This window comes from Anastrepha obliqua, chromosome 4 (assembly GCF_027943255.1).
Source record: "Anastrepha obliqua isolate idAnaObli1 chromosome 4, idAnaObli1_1.0, whole genome shotgun sequence".
Classification (NCBI taxonomy): Eukaryota; Metazoa; Arthropoda; class Insecta; order Diptera; family Tephritidae; genus Anastrepha; species Anastrepha obliqua.
The window spans coordinates 1381295-1403132 of record NC_072895.1 but is presented as its reverse complement, the minus strand read 5'-3'; the positions used below and the strand labels follow the sequence as shown (position 1 = coordinate 1403132).

The following is a 21838-nucleotide window of genomic DNA, read 5'->3' as shown; positions in this document are numbered from 1 at the left end:
TACTTGGCGCGCACACTTCTGTTAGATGTTTGGCTGAGCTCCTTCCCTTCTTTTTGGGGTGCGTCTTGATGTTGGAGGGGCCTACAGTCTTAAGCCGACTCTGAACGACAGAAAGATTTGCATGAGAAGTTTTTTATGGCAGAAATCACTCAGAGGATTGCCATTGGCTGCCGAGAGGTGACCGCTATTAGAAAAAACTGTTTCTATTATACGATGTTCATGCATGGAAGTTCAAACCTACGCCCTCCGGATACACCAACCCATTCGGCTACGCCGTTTCCACGACAGCCGGTTCTACATTACCGGAACGACTCGCATTTATCCGGCCAAGGACTGTCACTCCAGCAGCATTCCCCGTATGTAAGTATGGGGAATGTTTATGCTGCTATAACAACAACAACAACAGCTACGGTTGTTTTTAAGTGCGTGTACGCCATAACTCAAAGTCTACTGAACCAATCGTTTTGAATTTTTGCACAGTACTTCTTGACGTAATTCACCACGAGGGTTTTTCGTTTTTTTTTTTTTATCGCGTTCATCGTTTTTTCGAAATCCAAGTTTTACGAAAAATTTAAACATCGGAAAAAAGTTCTCCCGGGGTGCGTCGAGAAACCCATTCTTTAACAAATGCCTTTTGATCTTTTTATTTCAGATAATTCTGTTTGTTTCTCGAGACCCCTTTCGGAGAGATGATTCTGTCTCATTCACCCGATTTCCTACGGTTCGCATTGAAAATTTAGGAAAATATTATTCAATTGTGGCATTTTTATATGGAAATTATATATATAGATTTGGTCAATCTGTATCACCAAAAAAAATTCTTAAAAACACACCGGATTAACCTTATCCCAACCCCCTTCCGCTTAGGATCTTTCACTTGAGTTCCTCAACTAAGCTCAAAGCCGTAAGCCCGAACTATCTGATATTTCGTTTCAGTTTAATGAAGGCATCCGAATGCTGTGGACGGAGGTGGTTCTTGTAATATAGCCTAACTTTGCGTGTACAGGAGATTTCATACAAAATTACAAGTGCGCATATCCAACAACGTACTAAAGAAACCTGTTGCTGCACTTCAGAAATAATTACTACGTTCTACATGCATAAATATGTATGTTTATTCAAAGGAGTGATGGGCAAAAAGAAAAACCCAAAAACAAAGTGTAACACAAACAGAGTAAAAACTTGATTAAGAGTGCGAAATTTTATAGGTAGCAGCATAAAAAATATTATATATGTGGCGCGCAATTCAAATCAATCACAACCGATTTGTATGTATGTGTGGATGTGAATTTTTGATCAGCAAAACAGAAAGCAGGTTCTTCACTATCGACTCTTAAATTAATAGAAACTAGTGGAAGATGGGAGTAGGTATAAGGTTATAACTTGCAATTTTCCCGAGGTATTATAAAATTTACTATTAACTATTTATTTATGAAACATCAGACGATAGAGCAAGTCTTTTCTAAGAGTGGCTTATCCTTAGCTGGCATTTCGGAGTGCGTTTCTACTGCCTGTCGTTCGGAATCGGCATGAAATTGTGCATAACTCTTGAACAGAATTCCAGCGGACAGCGGCTGTCAGGTTGACGGGTGGATAAACGATGTCAAAATTATAACACATTTAATAGCATTAAATTGCACAGAATAGCGGCGGAGACGGATTTCTTGCCGTCGGTTATTTTTACGGCGTCAAAATAATTCGATTAATTTTTATTTTCTCCGACGGATTCATGGCACAGGATTGCTTTTCTGATCGTTTGAGGGCAATTTGGTTGTTTACAAGCAACAGCAGGGAAATAACAAGCAAATAATATTTATCTGATTGGCACAAGAAACTCCGCAAAATATCATAAGTTTAGAAATTAGTTCTTTTTTTAAATGAGCTTCGACGAGTTGCTTCACAAATGTGGCAAACGAAAATATTTCACTATAAAATTCATTTTATTGTAACCACAAAATGTGAGCTGAAAACCAGCCCGTCGCAATTTTGTTTAACCGGCCGAATTTTCAAGTGGATCAGCTGATCATCACCCATCAACCTGTGACAAGCTTTCCCGTTGCAATTCTGTTCCGGGCCTTAGAGGAAAATTCCCTAAAAAGCCTAAATTTTGGTTTCAGTCCTTATTCATAAAATATCCTTTATCAGTGCGACCGTTATCTTGATCCTTACGACCTAGAATGTTTTAAAATGTCTCAGATGTGGTTTTGGCCATGGATAAGGGGTCGAAAATCTTGCCGTATGCTTATCTCAAACGAATAATAAATATTATACAGACGTACAAATGTGCTTGTATGTATGTATACCTTCACAGTTTTGTTATACCGAAGGCAGGAAAGCGCGGCCACTGAGTAGTACATTCCGTATTTACTTGGAAGGCTAATACCAACAGGATCAACGGCTGAAGTTAGTTAGCTTCAAATACACGCAATATTGACGGCATATCCAAAGTCCAACTCTGTAATAATTCTTCCACTTGTGCATTGCATCTTAACGACCAACACCGCGCATCATCATTCGAAACTTCCTTTTCATTTTGCTAGTCATCGCTACCAACACCAACCAACTCTGCTGTCATCGGCATCGCCTTCGCCATCATTATTCTCTTGCCAATTGCAACATTATTCTGTGCGCATGTGCGACCGCAACACATCGCTACTCTACTCCTCTTCCCAGTTCGACACTCATCTTAAGTGTTCAAGTAGCTTTGTGCGGCAACGATCGCCAATGAGCCCACTTATTGTCGACTTTATTATTTTCGTAGTGAACGACTTGAACAACAACAACTTGTTTTTATGCCGTTGACGTCGTTTCCATTAAACTAAATTCTGCTTCGTTTTTCAATTCTTCAAGTGCATACATACATACATACATACATTCGTATGTGCGTCAGTGTAATGACATTTCTGTATTGTCATTGTTGCTGGTAGCAATAGCTTTTATTGGATGTACAAGTAGTTTATTGGTTGGCGGTTGGCGGTTGGTGGTTGTTGTGTGCTGATTTAACAGTTTTATGCACGCTTAAGCCAGTTCTTAAATAACCTGTGCGCGTCTAGGCTGCAATAACAGGTGAACGATATACGTACGAGTATACATACATACATATGTACGTTCATATCAATGGGCTTTCAAATAAATACATGCATACATATGTATATCCATATATTAGCTTAGCGTAAATGCAATATTATTTATTTTCGAATTTTCTTCTGTCATGCTGGCATTTCCTTAATGGAGTTCGAAATTCGAGATTTCTTGATCAAAGTTTGTCATGTCGTTGCTGCTAGCTACCATATACATACATATGTACATATGTAAAATGTAATACATTCATGCTATTTAACGATGAAAAGGACAAACTGCGGCCAATGGGCCAATTGTGATTTCAAATTTTACAAGAAATGATATCACTCTGCCGTTTTTGTATACTTCCTTGAACATCGAACAACTACATATTTCAACTAACATTTACAACTAAGGCTTTGTCTTCAACACGGCAAGTGTGGAAATTGCCGATTTTGCAAGATAAGTACTCAGTATATAACACCCGTTCATTATCCCTACCAGAGAACCACCGACTCCAGTACTACGACTCGGCTTTCAGTAAATTTGACAAAATTACCTGAGCAGAACAGAACTGAATTTTTGTCGAGTTTTGCTTAGTTATTTTTGGTTACAAACAACTTTTTTCTTCCCATTATCACTTCTAGGCTAGCTTTTCAGTTTTGCTTGTCAAAGCTAACTATTTTGACGCTCACTTCTTAGTTTTCTTATACACCTCATCTATAACACAGGCCGACAAAATTTAACCAACATTCAGACCCAGAAACCAGACTATATATTTCCGAAGGTTTATGATGCGCTGAATCCAAATCTGGCCTCAGAATTGCTCTATCAGCTCTGGTTTTCGAGATATCCTAACCTAAAAGTGCAAAAAACCCCATTTTTGCCCATATTTGAGGTTATGTAGCCTTGCAGATGTTTTCTTTCACCAAAATTAAAGGATGGCATCTTTAAATACAATCCTTCTTTTTTCAAATGACGTTTTGTTTGCTCAAATATCATTTTTTTCGCAGAGATATCGCATTTTGAGATTTTCATGTTTTTTTTGTATTTTTTGCACTTTTAGGTTAGGATATCTCGAAAACCAGAGCTGATAGAGCAATTCTGAGGCCAGATTTGGATTCAGCGCATCATAAACCTTCGGAAATATATAGTCTGGTTTCTGGGTCTGAATGTTGGTTAAATTTTGTCGGCCTAGTTCCATTAAACACGAAAGATACGATTATCGTAAAAACTCAAACTAATAAATTAATTTTAGTTATCAATCCGAATTTTGCATGGACAGAGAAGCAGATATTAGTTTAAATTATTTCGGATACTTTTCCTTGTAGACTAGTGTAATCACGGCACGGCAAGGTTATGTTCATTTTTCCTCTTTAATCTACGGAATCGCGTATTCTATCAATTTTACGAAAGAATCTATTTGAAAACTGAATTAAGTTTTCAGGCTCACATTATTAACGGTATTAACGCTGGTTTCCAACTATTCAAATTTATATCTGTTAACAAACAGTAGAATCTCAGTAGGCAAGGACCCTTTGGATCAAACCTGAATTGCGCGTGGCAACCAATTGCTTTTCTAAACATTTTTTCTAAATTTATAAAATTTTACCATAATAACATAGAAATGATTTTGAAACCATTTGCCTCGTTAACGGCTTACTATTTTATTATCGCTCTTTAATCGGTTGCGTAATTCAATCAACAATCCAATAATGATGAAATGCAAGATTACGAAGATTGAAGTGGAAAATTAGGGTATCGAAGGCGATTATATGTATACCAAGTGCTGGCACTAAATCAGCTGATTTGCCTTTTTTCTTCTCGTATTTGGAACTTCAAAGTGACCTACTTCTTTGTTTGTTTACACTCTGACATTAAAAATATCAAATTGCAAAAGCAAAACCGATGTACGTAAATGATTTTGCTCTAGTGTCACCAGCTTGAGCGTACCCTCGCCCTGACGTAGTTGGACACGAGGCGTATGAGACAACTAAGAAGAGAGCCAAAAAAGTTAGCTTTTGTAAACAAAAATTAAAAGTCAGGTTAAATTCATATAAACATGGACGCAAAATGTTAGTAAATGAAAAAATATCAGCAAATTCTACAATTTATGTAAAATTCACCGCTAACCGGGTAGCGACATAGCGATATGTGCAATCTTCCGTTTTCTGTCGACCGAGTCAACAATCATTGCATTTATGCCAAAGCATAAAATTTTTAAATAATTCACAATTTCTATCTCTAAGTATCTACTTAAGTCACTTTCAAAGCCTGGGCAAAGAATATACCAATTAATGGCCTTAACCCTTTCGGTCCGAACGGGACTTATATGTCCCGGCAATGTTTGAAGATACCTACAATTTTGACGGGTCAAAAGACTTTTATTTCACCCATTGCAACTATTAAACATATAAAATAATTTGTATTTCCGTTACCGGCTTTCCGTACCGAAAGGGTTAAATTGTGAGATGGGCACATATTGTATGTGCATGTGTATGTAATTATGTACATTAGCATAGTAGCAATAATATTTATGGCAGGCAGTCACTTACCTTTAGTTGTTACTTCATCAATTCCTGCGAAAACTACCGCAGTTTGTCAAGTAAAAACGATTTTTAAGTTTTTCAACTTTTCTCCGAAAGGATTGGTTCGACTTCAATAGATGACACGGTTGTTTTATTATGATTACAGGCTAAACGCGTATGTTGTAACTTTCAAAAATATTTTAGGCAATAGTAAACGAGTCACTTTACACATCAAAATTTCTTAATTTACGATTTTACCATAAATAAGAACTGTAACAATTTCCACCTCTTCAATTCATGTCGAGCATGATGAACTTTTCTAGATTTTCAAATGTTAATTCATAGCCAAAGGTACAAACTCTTTGATTTGATTTATTTATTATTTATTTTCCAATCAGACGAATTCAACAGTTGTTGTTTTAAAAGTGTCTTGCCATTTGTTAAAATTCGTGTGAGTACACACTCATACGCGACGAAACGTAAAGCAAAGATACGCAACGACGGCCGGTATTAACAGCTCAGCGCAGGGCAAAGAGCAGCAGGCGGACACGATAAGATATTCGCGCTCTTCTATAATTTTACCACCTCCACTGCCCCTGCAGTTTTAAGGTATCAACACAATAATGTTGATAGTTCTCGTTTTGTTGTTGAGCTGTTAGTATGTTATTAATGTTTTTTTTTTTTGTTGCTTGCGTGACCAAAAACTCACCACACTACTTGGTGAAAAGAAGCGAGAGGCATTAATATACACACCACACTAATTGCTAGTATTTGCCAGGGCAAGAGCACGTTGCTTTTGATTCTGCTATCGCCACTACTGCTCACGACGTATACGGCTGGCTTCACCACCTACTTTTCCCCATCCACTTCTCCTTCCGCTCGCATATCTCAACGCGTTTAAATATCACCCACTGGCTTTTCATTTACGATTCCCGTCCTTTGCAAATCTTATTATATTTTTACGTATTTTCACCTATACAACATATGATTTACCATTTTATAGCTTTATTTCTATCCCTTCCAGGTTTTCAGTGCGCACTGGCAAAACAATACGTCTCAAAGAAAATCAATGTCGTTGTCGTTTCTCTTTCGATTTCTCAAAAACAACAACTCGATGGGGGAAGAGGGAGCTCTCACTCACGACACATTTAACAAAATAATAAAATATAATAACACTATACACTTGAAAAGAGTAATGAAAAACGTATGCGCAATATGTATTATCAAAAATTCCTAGTTGCACCATGAATACGATAGCCGAATTGATGACGACGACGATGGCCAGGCCACTGTGATTACAACCGCAAACGCGCTCACTTCGATTGTAACTGAAAAAACTAATTCACCTCGCTTACTGGGCTTGATACTAAGAGCAAATCGAATGAATCAAGTTGAGGCCACTAAAACGAACACTACAACCCGCTGATCGCCCCACCTCTCAAAAAAAATGAGGAAATATTTGCACATAGCAAACAGATCCGAAGAACTTCGCCTTTCGCATATATACATATACACACACATACATTCATATGTTACGGCCAAACGTAAAAAGTACGCTCGCAATCGCGGAGTTAGCTACTGAATCTATGTGCTTGCTTTTAGATAATAAGTTGTATGTATGGGTGACGTTTAACCAGAGAACTTAGAAAGTTCTCTAATCCAACCGTCTAGCCCCTCTGTACGCAATTTACCATACCTGCTATGCTCACCAAAATGTTGACTATATACTAAGCAATGTAGTTTAATATACAGGTGATGTTCCTGTAACTATGTACAAGAACGCCAATATTCAGTGAGTATTTAATAAGTGACTTAAACCACCAGCCTTCGTATGGTGGAATATAAAGGGAATTGTTGCTATCAAATACATGGTTTAAATAATGGATCGTTTCGAAGTAAACTTAAGCCTAACAGTAAGCTTTTGAATCTTAATCTAATTTATGCGGCCGTATTAGCTACATGGTTAGTGCATGACTACTATTTAGAAGTGCGAAGGTTCGAATCTTCGTGCATGAAATACCAAAAGAATAGAAAAAGTTGTTTCTAATAGCGGTCGCCCCGCAGCAGACAATGGCAAGCCTCCGAGTGTATTTCTGTCGTTCGAAGTCGGCTTAAAACTGTAGGTCCCTTCATTTGTGGAACAACGTTAAGACCCACACCACAAATAGGAGGCGGAGCTCGGCCAAATACCCACAAATCGTGTAAGCGCTAATTATATATAAATATATAATTTATTATAATTATAAATTGTTATTATTATTGTAATTTATGCGGGTAGTGAGTGACTACTATTCAGGAGTGTATAGGTTCGAATCTCCGTGCATGAAACAGCAAAATTATAAAAAAAATGTCCTAATAGCACCCCCAGTGTATTTCTGCCATCAAGACGCACGCCACAAATGGGAGAAGGGGCTCGACTAAACACCGAACAGAGGTGTACGCGCCAATTATTTATTTATTTTATTTGTATATCCGAATTTTAATAATCAGAAGTATTTGTGATTAAAAAAACAGCAATATTGAGTAATTAATTAGCAGCTTTGGAGTAATTCGGTCATATCCAGGTGATTTTCTTTTCTTTCCATTTTTGGATCTGAAAGAAAATTCACGTATGAGCATTATCTTGTACTATATAAATCTCGTTCATTGATGCACCACATAAGTTGTGTTCGTGATAGTTATCAGCTTTTGGTGTCCGCGTACACAATTTCCGAGAGAAAGAAAGAATTAGGAGAGTAAAGCGGTACTTCATTTTAAGGAGAAGTGAATAGTAATGGTGCTCACACTCACCAACGTAAACGTAAGCCCGTATCAGCTGACACAATGAAACTAATGCTGAAAACAGTGACCGACGTAAACGCAGTCCCCTGTCAGCTGTTACGATCAAACTAATGAGAACCCCATGTAAATGAAAAATTCCTTCCTTCCGTATCGTAGTATCGTAGATTTTATTTCACGATTTTTGAAAATTGATTTGAATAATGTTAATTATAGATAAATGAACTATTTGCATTTGTTGGTTTTTGGCTTTGGTTTATTACACAATTAAAAATTGAAACCGATAACGCGGATATGTGAAAAAGTGTGTATGCAAAATATTAATGGCAACTTTGTGTCCATACAGCCAAACACAAACACACACAAACCGATGTATTGTGTAAATATGTAACTAAAAGAACGCAGTTGTTTTCTACGGGATAAGTTTAGGCCAATTTTGTGTATCCTAAGGGCAACGGAAAGGGACTGCGATGCGTTGGTGAGTGTGAGCACCATAAGTTTAATCATGGTGAAAAAATTCCAGAGGTATGGACAAGATCAGTCCGTTAATCGGCTCTCAGCGAATTTGAAAGAATCAGCTGATTGGCTGACGTAACAGGGGCCATGGGAGCAGTTTTTTTTTTTCAAATCTTTAATTTTTCTAATTTCACTTCTAATTTTCAATTTAAGGAAATCATCAGCTATTCGGGAAACTTACAAGTTTTTACTAGTCTTCTGTTCGCTTCCTACTTTGAATAATTTGCTTTCTGAAGAGATTAGTACCCCGCTTTTGTTAAAAATCCACAAAATTGTTGATTATAACGACGTCACGTCCATTCGATCCAAATTACCCGACTGGTCGAGAAAAAGTGTTTCTGTAATCATTAAAATTATATGGGGTTGGGGTTGGTATGTGACTACCATTCGATGGTGCGCGGGTTTGAACCTCCTATTATGAGACACCAAATGATAGAAAAGTGCTTTTCTAATAGCGGTCGCTCCTAGGCAGGCAATGGCAAACATGCGAGTGTATTTCTGCTATAAAAAAACCCCTCCTCGAGCTTATATTTCTTGCCGGAGTCACTAGTTGGAAACGGAGTCACCACATCCAGGGCCGTCCGCTCAAATGGTGAACCCGTGTTGTGTTGCTGTAATCTTCCACGACATCTCTCCTTTGGACCTTTCGCTATCATACACTCCGCGCAATTTTAAATCTTTTCGGCAACTGATTCTCTTTAATTTACCCAGTAAAACCGCTACTTATTCTTCTCCAGCATTTTAATGATACCCAGATGACCTCCGCTTGGCCTCCTTGTAGAATTCCTCTAACACGGTCACTCTGTTCCAACTCCTTTTTAAGTTGCGGAATCTTAAGTTCACTCAACTTTGCAATTTTGTTTTTTGTTTCAAAAACTCAATTCAACTCAAATTTCAATTTGCTCTGTTTAGGATATTTTCTTGATCTGGCGACTCGTATTTTCTGGCAACTTCTGTCTTATACTCTGGCATTCATCTTGCCAGTCGTTTCGCGACTGTTCGTGATTTATCACAGTATGTTTCTCTCATTGAGAATTAAGAAATTAAGCTCAAAATTGGGTATAGTCCTGCATATGAAAATATATATGAATCAATCAAAACCAATTACTAATGGGATTTGTATAGGACGTAATTAACAGAACGGGCCAAGTAATTAGCCTTGGCGTAAAAAACCAAACTTTCAAAGTACGATGCAAATGTCACATTCGTCATTGGGAATTGCACGATATAATTTTAAAGTTTTGCAAACATTTACCTTGCACTATCTGGCAGCTTCGCCCAACACGATTCGTCCGTTTTTTTTTTTATTATTATTTATTTAATCAATTATAGGGGAGTCTGCTGTTTCCGTGGCGCCGCAATCTGATGACGGATTCTCATAGAACTCGACAAAAGAAAACGAAATGAATAAGTTAAATTTTTTGATATCTCCCTTAGTTTTCGAGATATTGAATAAAAAAGGTCTCAAAATGCCCTTTGGAACTTCACTTTAATTTGCCACATTACACTATATATTTTTTAACACTTCACTAAAATTCACGAAATATACACTCACACGCGTGTTTTTACTTATTTTTATCCTTATATTCGAATTATTTTTATTAAAATAAAATGCAAATGCATTTGTCCATACAGCCACTTTCCAATTTTAAACGCGAATAAGATTGGAATGACAACAATATGGTGTTGCCGGATGCCTGCAAATGAAACAAAAATATGAACAAACATTAAGTATTTAATTTAGTGTTAATGTTGGGGATGGGGGTTATTGTGCCTCCTTACTACATACACGCATATGATGTTTTAATTTTGGGTTCAATGGTTTTAACGCGAAAAGGAGTTCTACGCAAAAATACTGTGTTAATTAATTTAATTTTAATTACTTTATTATTTTTTGAGATACGCTTAATATCATTGTTTTTAAGTTTGAATGAGTTGTATGTTTTTATTTTCAAAATTATTTCTCAACTTAAAATTAGAGTAAAAAATACTGCAGTTTTACAATGAACCTTCTACTGAACATCTCTGCATACGAACTTCGTTTTTATTTCAGATGTATGGCAGCACCAACTTTTCGCTAAATTAGAGAACTTTAACATTAAATTACTTGAAAACTAAGCGAGATATTAAAAAATTTTACTTGTTCATTTCGTTTTCTTTTGTCGAGTTCTATAAGAATCCGCCATTAAATTCCGGCGCCACGGAAACAGCAGTATTGCCCAATTATATAATATAATATAATATGTTTACAGCACTAACTACCAGGGCTATCGGTTAAAGCCGATTTTAAAATATATCGATTCATTTTAGTTCATTTATCGCTAAGTGTCTGACTTTTAATCGGTCGGTATGGAGCGGGTCTCGAGATTGTTTTGGCCAGTACTTGTTACACCGAAAAATGCTGTTGCTAAGAATTTGGAGGGGATTTCTCGAAGCCAGAGGGTAACCAAGATGTTCAAATATATTTCAGTGAACAATCACGAAAACTAATTAGCAAATGCATTTCTTAAAGCTTCTGACCGAAATGGGTTTGGTTAAGCCGGCTCATAATGGAACCTATCAGCTAATGCCATTGGCGCAGCGTGTAATTGACAAGTGTGCAAATTTGGTACGGCAACAAATGTGCGCTGTGGGTGGACAGCAAATATCAATGCCTGTATTAACTCCATCAGAACTTTGGAAGAAGTCCGGACGATTAGAGGGTGATATAACAGAATTCTATCTGGTGCGTGATCGGCACGAAAAACAGTTTCTACTGAGCCCGGTTAGACATCTCTAGTATGTGGAAATAATGTTTGCCATACTAACTTTTTTTTGTTATAGACGCACGAGGAAGCAGTAACCGCTATGTTAGCATCCATTGCTCCGATTTCCTACAAGCAATTACCTTTGCGTCTATTCCAAATTGGTTCAAAATTCCGTGACGAACTGAAACCACGATTTGGTCTCATACGTTCAAAGGAATTCATTATGAAGGACCTGTATACATTTGACCGAGATGCAGCAGCAGCATTGCAGACGTACAACCAGTTGAATGCTGCTTACGATACGCTGTTTCAGCAGTTGGAAGTGCCATTTGTAAAAGGTGAATAAATAATTACTAACGTATTAAATATCTCTAATATGAGTTTATCTAACTCCAAGTGTAGTTAAAGCTGCTACGGGCATGATGGGAGGCAGTGTATCACACGAGTACCACTATCTCGCTTCCTCAGGAGAAGATCAACTTGTTACATGCGATGCTTGTGGATATGCGGCCAACGTTGAAGCAACTGAGGAAACAAATAGTAGCAAAATATGCCCCCATTGCCATTGTACTAATGTTCAGCGTGTGCGTGGAATTGAAGTGGGGCACACTTTTCTGCTGAACGACAAGTATTCTCGGCCGCTGAAGGCAACATTCTTACAAGAGAATGGAAAACCAGAATTTCTCGTAATGGGTTGTTATGGTATTGGGGTTAGTCGGCTAGTGGCAGCCGCAGTAGAAGTACTTTCAAACGAAAGTGAGCTGCGATGGCCAACACTGTTGGCCCCTTACGACCTATGTATAATAGGTGCTAAAAAGGGTAGTAAAGAAGAAAAAGTCGCCAATGAAATAGAAAATGAGTTTTGTCACTCTCTCGGAGAAATTGGTTGTGCTGAGGACGTGCTGATTGATGACCGTAATTACTTAACAATAGGCAAAAGACTGATCGACGCAAAAAGGTGGCATCGACATAGCAGACATTGTTTTATTTAGACTAATTTGTTTTATGTGTTGCAGAATGGGTTATCCTGTAATCATTGTAATTGGCAGTAAAACCACTAGCCCAACGCCAAAAGTGGAGCTACATTTGGGTCAAGCCACGATGGAAATTGAACCAAAAGAGGCACTAGCCGTAGTCGCGCAATACATAAAAGAGAAGCACAAACTTTACAACACAACATTGGTTTGTAAAAACACATTCTCTAAGTAGTCACGGTATTCAATATTGGTATTCTTATTATTTCAGAACTCTAGTCAAGATAAGCATACAAGTAAAGCAGCTGTTTTATAGTTACGGGTCTTACATCACACTGTAATAATTAAAAATCCATATGATTTCCATCATTTATTTGAAATTGTTTCTTTAGCTAAATACTTATAATATAATAATTAACATATTGTTTCATTTGGCTACAGAAACGGCAGGTTTGCTTTAAGCGCTGCAAACTCCTTTCGATCGAGTGGTTGCAAATGTGTGCCTGAGTAGGGTGAGAAAAATTCTAAATCGCGATGCTTGTTAACCAATATCTTTTGATCCGAAGTAATAATATTATATTCACGTTCAATTTGCATTTGGTCTACAAAAATAGTATAATATTTAGTTATAACTCGGCATAATAATCAATTTTATCTATTCACCGTTTTTTAAAAGTTTCAACGCCTTTTCATTTTCCAATTTAACGAGCATGCTGCCTACAGTTATCCACACTTTCTTTTCGCCATTTGTCGAATTTTTTTCTACCTTACGTATCGCCTCGCGAGTTTCTTGCCTCCGCTTATCCAACTCCACTAACTCCTGCTTGTTCACTAATATTTTATCAGCCACCTCTTCCGTTGATTTTATAATTTCAACGACTTTTTGATCTTCGCTTTGGAACATATTTGTGCGAGAAACTGTAGAAATATGGAAAATTTTATATTGTAGTATATTTCAAAGCCCACAACTGCACCCCTAATCGATCTTTCATACTGTCTTAGCTCAGCTCTCTGCGAAGTCGCCGTTCCCTTTTCCATTCGCGTAATTTTTCTGAACGGATATCATTACGGGAACGCCTTTTCTTATTATGCAAAAAGAATGATTTGTTGTGTTTTGTGGCTTGCAAATCATTCGCACCGAAGTGTGTCACTCGCGCTGGCTCTTGGTCGGTTCCGAGTCCACTGCGTTTCTTTCGTATCACCGTCTTAATGGGATATAATCGGCCGGTTTGTGTTGGACCTAACCCACTTTCCTTATCCCAGCCCTGTTTAACCATAAGTTGCAGGCCACGATTCTTAGAGGAAATATTAAATTTATTTAACTTATTTGCACATTTACTGGGCTTCATATTAAATTGGTGCAAAGTGGATGTTTGGTGCTGGTACTGTGATGTATCTGAGAATGTTAGGTTGCAGAGAGAGCAATAAAAAGGTACATTCGAAATTACGGACGAGCACTGCTTCCGCTTAAGATGAGTATTTTCGTCCTGATACTCAGATTGCAGCATAATTGCTATGTTTTCATGTTTTTTTTGTTTGGCAAAATCCAAAGCGGTGCGTCCACTCTTTTCTTTAATACTTTTGTCAGCACCCGACTCTAGCAACATATGAACAGCATCTGTTGCACCTTCACAAGCAGCCATCATGAGTGCAGTCCATCCAAATTCATCGCAGGCATTGATATTGTTCGCCTGATAATTAAAACGAGCTAATTCCTTTACATTGTTCGAAGTGGCGAACCGAAAAAATTTATTACGATCGAAATCCAACGAATTGCTGTGCTTTGCAGGAAATGATTGACAAGCAGGTGCTAACGGAGCAGAGCGTATGTTATTATTTTCAGATTTAATTGTTAATTTCTCATAAAACTGTTGCACCTCTACGCCATTTGTTTCACCTGGACTACAGTACTTTTGTTTATTTGGAATATCCTCAGCACTTTGCAACTCCAGTCCACGAACAAAACGTTTTATCGGAAAGCTAGCTGTAGACAGTGCATACCAATTGGGGTGCAGTTCCACAGCTTCTGAATGCATTACAAAGAATAACCACTAAAATACTTTATTCAGCGAAACGAAATAACAATGTTTGCAAATACCACATATACTTTTAAAATATATTAAATGTGAATATATCAAATGGAAAAGTTAAATGCCAGAATTATAGAAATTGCGCAGTTTTATCGAGCATCTAAAAGTAGCTATTTATCAAAATTAGCCATTTATCAAAAAAAAATCGATAACAAAAAAAATTTCAATATTTGAAAATGATGTTACTAGACTTTAATGTGGCTCAGGGTTGCAAAGACAATAACAATCCATTTACATTCTTCACTATTTCACACTGTTTTACTACTTAAAGTAAATTCCCATATGCATTAACTACCAATAAATCCACAAAATTAATCTACCCGTTCACATATGGCAGATAACCTCCAAAATTGGCAATCAGCTGTAAATACTATTGTGAACGGTTTTTCTTCATAGAAAATTCTTTTTTGGTGGTATATTTCAGAGTTTTTGGTTTGTTTAATTATTATTAACGAAATGAAGAAAAGACAAGGAGAAGGAATGGAAAATTAATTGCGCAATTGGCTACCAATAATAAACAGTTGGAGAAAATCCGTAAACGACGTTTACTGAGGTTTCAAAAAATTATGGCAGAAAAACGCATGTAAAATTCGATATTACATTTCATAATAAGTAATAGGAGGACAAAGCGTTTATGGACACCCGTTTTTTTGTAGTATCTAACAAACATTTATTAGAATTATGTCTACAAACCTTCTTTGCCGGCATCCACTTTATTTAGTTTTTACTTTGACGCTTCTATTAACATTCGTAAAAATAATAACCTATTACACATAAAACACAGGGTTGTATGTAGAAGAGTGGGAATAACTTAGGACTATCATATTTTGTAATCTCAGATTAATTTTAATTATTTTAATTATTATTTTTGTTGGATATATGTGAATGTATTATAACACAAGCTAAATTTTGTTAAACACATCCTAAGTGACATCAGCCGATCTATCAAATTTGCTCAGAGTCGAATAACGGTCTGCTACGTAGTACACCTCTAAAAATACTTTCACCATGATCTGAGAGCATATGACAGAACTTTTTGTGAACATACTATTTTTGTTATTTTTTATTTATTTATATTTCTTTTGTTTTTATTGCAGAACAAGCTGTTGGTGTACAAAACTATGATAACACCAATTTGGCTATATGGACTACAAGTGTAGGTGTAATGATTATTATTGAATTTTATTACTTCAAGCTGGGCATCCAGCTTGTAAAGCAATTGTTTTATTACTTGTCTCTTACATACTACGTACAAGCGTTTTTATAGGAATTTTAGTCAATTCAAACCAATAACAATTTTTCGGTGTTTACTTATGTAATTTGATTCTAACATTCACGCGCCGCACATAAAAGAATTACGTTAGCTATGTTTGCATTTAGTTTCAAGTGTAATGAACCTTTTAAGAAATATGATACTATTTAAACGGCACAGCAAAGTGAATGCATAAGTGGACAATAAATAAAAAACCAAAACAAAACAATAAATGTTTATGAATATTAATGTTAAGGCATATCCGACTTATAATCATACTACATGGGGAACGGCTAAAAAAACTCATGTACAAACAATCCAACGATAACAATCGATGATTCTTCGAATTTTGACCACTATGACAGGTACACGAAAATGATGACACTTTGAAAAAATACCTACACTTAGTAATGCAGAAATCAACAAACTTCTTGAAAGGGAAAGAAACACAAAAAGACGTCTAAAGAGAACCCAACCAAGTGACCTAATAAATGCGAAAAAACAATAAATATATAAAAATAGTTCAAATGCTGTTATATTGTAACATGTGAAGAGAAACTTCTATTGTATATTTTTTAATTGTATATTATTTCGTTTATTTAATTTTATTTTGACACGACCAAATTGTTAAACAACATACTTAATGTCAATGGACAGATGTATAAAATAAATGGAAACTATAACAAACAAAAAATATTGCAGGTACCTATTGCAACAAAACAATGATCTGAAAATCAAAACTATCGCACGGAGATGGAAACTGCTTATAATATTCCAGCTATTCAATTGCATAATTTCTATTCACTTTTATACAAATGCTAATACATTTAATGATTTTTAGGAAAAATTATAAAATTATTTTAAAATTTCAAATCAACAGCAAAATTAAACAAACTTGAATAGACAACAAATCGCCTTTCTATACTTCTCCAAGAATTCTATCGCTTTTTGGAAAATTTAAACACACAGTGAAAGCGATGTTGAATCGCTGCATGTAAATACTGCGTTACCAAAGAACTCGCCACAAAAATTTACCCATCTACGCACTATGCAAAGCTGAATTTTGTGAAACCCACAAGTGTCAAATAAAGCCGAATTTTTAAATGTTTGAAAACATCTTCTAAAGCAAAAGTACAGAAAGAATCTTCTTGCGAAATAGGAAATTAATTAAGTTTGTTATAAAACATGGATTACGCACAGTTTGGAAATATGATGGAAAAGAATCGCATTGACAGCTTTAAAAAATGGCCGTTTGATGAAAATAGCGCTTGCAGTGTTAAAAAGGTGAGAGGTGTGCAAAGTAAAGGGTCTTAGTTTTAATTCTTATTTTCATTATTCTATCCTGATGGCGTAGATGGCCGAGGCTGGGTTCTATTGGAGTGGTAACGAGCGCGAACCAGACACAGTTACTTGTTACGTTTGCAACAAAACTCTTGATGGTTGGGAACCGACTGATGATCCTTGGAAAGAACACTCAAAACATGCTCCTCAGTGCAATTTCGTGAAATACGGTCGGAAAGAAGCAGAATTGACGGTAAGAGCACTAAAAAGGAATCTGCGTTCAGTACAGGTTCTCAAATATTCTTTATATTCTTTCAGGTTCACGAGTTCATTAATTTATTGAGTGTTGCGCTTAAAGCGCGTATGGAACAAGATTTTAAGAAAACCATAGAGGATTTTAATAAATGGGCTGAAAAGGAGAGAGCGAAATTGACACTCAGCAAATAAATGATCGCTGAACATCTTTAGCAGTTAGGTTATCAAATTAGAATTAGAACAACAGACATCAATAAACGAATACTTATGAAATTATACTCGATTTAAACTCAGTTTTTTAGTGCTAGTTTAACTATGCTTTCCAGTTAGGAATGCCATCGACAAAAATACATTGGAGTATTTCTTTGATTGAATTTTTCAAATTGTGTATCGATATTTTTTGATACATCGATTTGCATTATTTGGCAACAAAACATCACCCTAAAGAAAGGCTAGACAAGGCTAAGTATTTCGTCGGAAGGCAATTTGAGCACTAGACTCGATGTCCGTTACTGTTCCGATGCAATATGTCGAGATTATTTGATAAGAGAGCCACCCCTGTCGTATTAGTACTCACCCACCCGACATGTCCCTGTCCATACTGTATAAAGGCAAGTTTCTCTGTTTGGTATGGTCAGTTTGCAAACACCTTCAGGACTTGCTCGATAAATAGTCCTACGGCACAATCGTTAATTGCTACATCGCAAGACGAGCATAGCCTATTAGCTACAGAACCCCAAGGATTTAATCACTTGGTTAGCGCTATGTTACTCCATCATCATGGCCATAGTTGTGGAGATATTCTCTAAAACAACCATGCCCTGTCAGGAACTGCGCCATATAATAGTCAACATTCCCATGTTTTCTATCGACCCATGCCTGGACATTTCTAATGAGCCTGTAGGTCCGTCTGCCTTTGGTTGATTTAGATAGGCTCTCGTGCCTTTCTTCCTTGCGCTCCTCAGCGGTTAACGATCTGTCAAGGCTTCTGTATATTCTCTTACTTTCCAGAGTTATTATGTCTCGGGGTTTTATGTCAGAAACGACGCCGATAGCTTCTTGGGATACAGTGCGAAGGGGACTTGCGCCTCTACTGGCCCTCAGGCGAACAGTTCTGACGTGGCCCGCTTATGTTAGCCATTGTTTGGGATATAGCCGTATCTACTCGTGCTGCTTTCTCACAAGCTCTTTCAATGTGCGCATCAATTCAATGAGCTTATTTATTCTATGAAAGCAGCTATTTTTTACGTCCATACGAGATATTAGCATTCCTATTCACCGACGTGTACGTATACCGTGTCTATTTCCTAAGAGCTGAATCTGCCCTTCAAGTGGTTATTGGTCAAATTTATCTGCAATCTATGGGCAAGATTGATATTTAAACATAATGGGAATATTTATACAGCTTAGATGCATCGCTGGTCTTATTATTCCCTTCGAAAACTTCGAAACTTTCTCAGCTTCGAAACATCCCTCGAATGTTTCAGTGTTGCCAGCGTTATCGATAGGACGGTATTCAATCCACTCTGTTATTATAATGTACATCCATCTCCGGGTGCTTGGTCTACAACCCCAGGATTTTTCTAGCAATCGTTTGCATACCATGATGGCTTCAGTCCTTTGGACAAGGTTGCAATAGCGTACCTTTTCCTGTTAAGTTTGTCGCCCAGGATTAGGCTTAAGGTACTTAAATTCGCTGACCATTTCCCTCATGCCTGGTAAAGGCCTTTTGGGGTCAAAGTTTTTGTGATAAATAAAATAAATAATTGGCGCGTACAGTTCTGTTAGGTGTTTGTCCAAATTTCTTCTCCTATTTGTGGAGTGCGTCTTGATATTTTTCCCTAAATGGAGGGACCTATTGTTTTAAGCCGACACCGAACGGCAAATAGTTTTTATGTGGAGCTTTTTCATGGCAGAAATACACTCGGAGGTTTGCCATTGCCTGCCGAGGGGCGACCGCTATTAGAAAAACTCTTTCTATTATTTGATGTTCATGTACGGAGATTCGAACCTACACCCCCCAGACTGGTAGTCACGCACGAACTAAAGTGTTTTTCATATCGTGCCTAAAAAATTACATCTATGCAACTTCATTACTGTTATTCAGAAAGAAAAGCATAAAAAATAAAATAATAACCCACCGAACCATTCGCTGTCGGCCAGAAAATAATTTCTAACAATTCCATTTGAATAATAGAAACTTTGCTTCGTGTTAACGAATAAATGGAATAATTTGTATGGCATCGTAGAAAATATAGCATTGAACAAATCGTAAATGAATAAGACGGTCACATTAGTTGGTTCATTCATCATGCCTGTTTGTTCACAAGTTTCTGCATATTTCAGTTAATTGTTTGCGCGTTTGATTGGGCAGTCGTGTAACACGATTTGAAGTAAAGGAAAACGACGATGAGGTACCAAAACAAATAATGCATTAATCTTGCTTGACCGAAAACTAATTGGAAAGTGTAAGAAGCGAGAGCTAAGGAATAAATCTTTGCAAAAATAAGAAAAAACGGGAAAATAACAAAAAACGTAAATGTGGAAAACGAGTGAACAAAGTAGCATAGTCATAAGAGATTTTAAAGTCCAAAAATAGTGAAGGAAAGAAGAGCGTGCGTGTGAAGAGGAAGAAGAGATGATACGAATCCCGTGTAAATTATTAATAAACTACTGATTAGTGATAGAGAAAAAGAGGCCGCAAAATCGAAAAAATTGTGTGATGAACATAGTAACAAGAAGATGAGAAGTAAAAGTGGAACAAGAAACGTGAAAATCAATAGGTTTCGTGTTTAAGTGTGTAACAAGAGGGTGCGAATGCGATAGTTATAGAGCGAAGTACATGACGAAAATGGCGACAAGAGACGAACGAACGTACGAACGAATATTATACGAAAACGACTACGATATGGCGATGAATTGAGCTGTGAATGACGCCAAGAGCTGCCAGATGATACAAAGTAGGTGGTATTGAGTGAATAAATTTCTCAAGTGTGTTTGGATCATTACAATACCCTAAAGTAATATCGTCTTCAGTAATAATCTGAGCAGTTCCTAACGACATAAATGTACTACTTAAGTGATGTAGATGCAAATGATATATTTTGTGTTCCAATAGTCAGATTACAAAGTATTATATGTAGATATTTTATCTATCGAAAATGTATTAAGTTACAAAATATTGATGTGAAATGTTTATATGAACGATTTGAATGGGTAGGATTACACAAACAAATTATGTAAAATTTATTTCCACACTGAAAAAATATCTCTGCCGGTGGGGGATATTTTCATTTAGTTACATCTGGCAGACCTATAATGGCGGGCGAACGACAAGCGAACGAACGACGTGAAAAATCCATTTTCTAATTATTCCAAATTCCTCTTTAGCAGCGAATTCCTTCGTGTCTAGCATTGCGTTGCACGACTGAAAAGCTGAAAAAGAAGCTGGAAAACTTAGAAAACTCTGTTAAAAACTCGAAAAACGTAGAAACAACAACAAGTGTTAAAACAGTGTACAAATAATGACGCGAAAATTATGAACGAAGACTTGCTGCGCGAAGAAAACATCCAGACTTCCAAATTTTCGTACAAAGTGCAAACACAGAAATTTGTGTTAAAAATATTGCATTAGTTAAATTTGTAGAAGCTACAAATTATTCGACAATAGTTGCCCCTTAAATGGTACTCCATAACTGGACTTTTAATATTTGCATTGACAGTTAAAACGTCGTAGCTATTTTTAGTTGAACATTTTGGACGCATTGTGCACAGCGGGAAAAAGTGAATCGGAACCAAATCTGCATCCCGTGGCTTATAGAAAATTATGCAAAAAGACAATCCCCGAGTGCAGCGACGTAACAGTTGGCAGCGTAGTTGAACAGTGAAATACGTCTAGGTATCGCTAATTACTTCTGCGAGGGCAGAATAAAGGGAGTAGAGGAAATTGATAAAAATCGAGAATCGGTAAAAGGCAAGTGGCATGTTTATAATAAAAAACCGGCTTGGTTACATTATAAAATATATTTTTCTATTATCAAATATTGTTTTTTAACTTTATTTGCATTGGCGCTGTATGTGTTATGATTTAAAGGCTAACCCATGGCACAATATGTAGTTGAAATTTTTTATTTGCGAGGAAAAACTGAAGCATGAATGAAGAAGGGTTCCATCTAACATAAAAAGAAAGATTGGTTTTAAGTTTACTACGGTGATGCAGAAATGTAATTGTAGACAAATGTCAGTGTTATATTTATAAAATTACTAAAAATTTGGTGTGATGCGGTCACCAAAACTGTTTTATGGAAAATTAGGATGTGCAGGTCCGCTAAATTATGGTATGGACTTATTTAAAAAA

The 21838-nt window shown here is 36.6% G+C and overlaps 5 protein-coding genes and 1 long non-coding RNA gene across 13 annotated transcripts in view; 3 read left to right on the top strand and 3 right to left on the bottom strand.

Moving 5' to 3' along the window:
* The window catches only part of LOC129243567 (uncharacterized), a 107171-nt gene extending 100280 nt beyond the window's left edge, over window positions 1-6891 (bottom strand). The window contains exon 1 of the long non-coding RNA XR_008582326.1: window positions 5616-6891. This is a non-coding gene — a long non-coding RNA (uncharacterized LOC129243567). The remainder of the gene's footprint in view (window positions 1-5615) is intronic.
* Window positions 6892-11211: 4320 nt separating this feature from the next.
* Window positions 11212-13021, top strand: LOC129245153 (probable proline--tRNA ligase, mitochondrial). The gene is made up of 6 exons (XM_054883169.1): window positions 11212-11324; window positions 11395-11646; window positions 11706-11967; window positions 12032-12587; window positions 12646-12811; window positions 12875-13021. The coding sequence occupies exons 1-6, from the start codon at window positions 11232-11234 to the stop codon at window positions 12917-12919; spliced, it is 1374 nt and encodes a 457-aa protein (XP_054739144.1). The 5' UTR covers window positions 11212-11231; the 3' UTR covers window positions 12920-13021.
* Window positions 12961-14776, bottom strand: LOC129245155 (uncharacterized). Of its 4 annotated transcripts, none has more exons than XM_054883172.1 (3): window positions 14702-14776; window positions 13267-13521; window positions 12961-13205 (listed from the first exon to the last, which is right to left on the bottom strand). In XM_054883172.1, the coding sequence occupies exons 2-3, from the start codon at window positions 13505-13507 to the stop codon at window positions 13039-13041; spliced, it is 408 nt and encodes a 135-aa protein (XP_054739147.1). In that variant the 5' UTR covers window positions 13508-13521; window positions 14702-14776; the 3' UTR covers window positions 12961-13038. The 4 variants fall into 4 exon arrangements, with proteins under 4 accessions (XP_054739147.1, XP_054739146.1, XP_054739150.1 ...); XM_054883171.1 differs by having other exon boundaries at window positions 14664-14763; XM_054883175.1 differs by having other exon boundaries at window positions 14711-14747.
* LOC129245154 (G patch domain and ankyrin repeat-containing protein 1 homolog) lies at window positions 13484-14639 on the bottom strand. Its single transcript, XM_054883170.1, has one exon. The coding sequence runs from the start codon at window positions 14637-14639 to the stop codon at window positions 13602-13604; it is 1038 nt and encodes a 345-aa protein (XP_054739145.1). The 3' UTR covers window positions 13484-13601.
* A 2239-nt stretch (window positions 14777-17015) lies between the features above and the next one.
* LOC129245132 (baculoviral IAP repeat-containing protein 5.2) lies at window positions 17016-17764 on the top strand. Its single transcript, XM_054883135.1, has 3 exons — window positions 17016-17229; window positions 17300-17479; window positions 17545-17764. Exons 1-3 carry the CDS (start codon window positions 17131-17133, stop codon window positions 17671-17673), a joined length of 408 nt encoding a protein of 135 aa, XP_054739110.1. The 5' UTR covers window positions 17016-17130; the 3' UTR covers window positions 17674-17764.
* A 1948-nt stretch (window positions 17765-19712) lies between these two features.
* LOC129245183 (transcription factor GAGA) overlaps window positions 19713-21838 on the top strand; it is an 85684-nt gene continuing 83558 nt past the window's right edge. Inside the window, exons 1-3 of one of the 5 annotated variants that reach the window (XM_054883207.1) lie at window positions 19729-19895; window positions 20872-21165; window positions 21228-21454. The gene's annotated coding sequence lies outside the window, so the exon portion shown is untranslated. Of the gene's footprint in view, window positions 19896-20871; window positions 21455-21838 lie in introns of all 5 variants that reach the window. The other 4 variants (XM_054883206.1, XM_054883211.1, XM_054883210.1 and 1 more) reach the window with 4 other exon arrangements.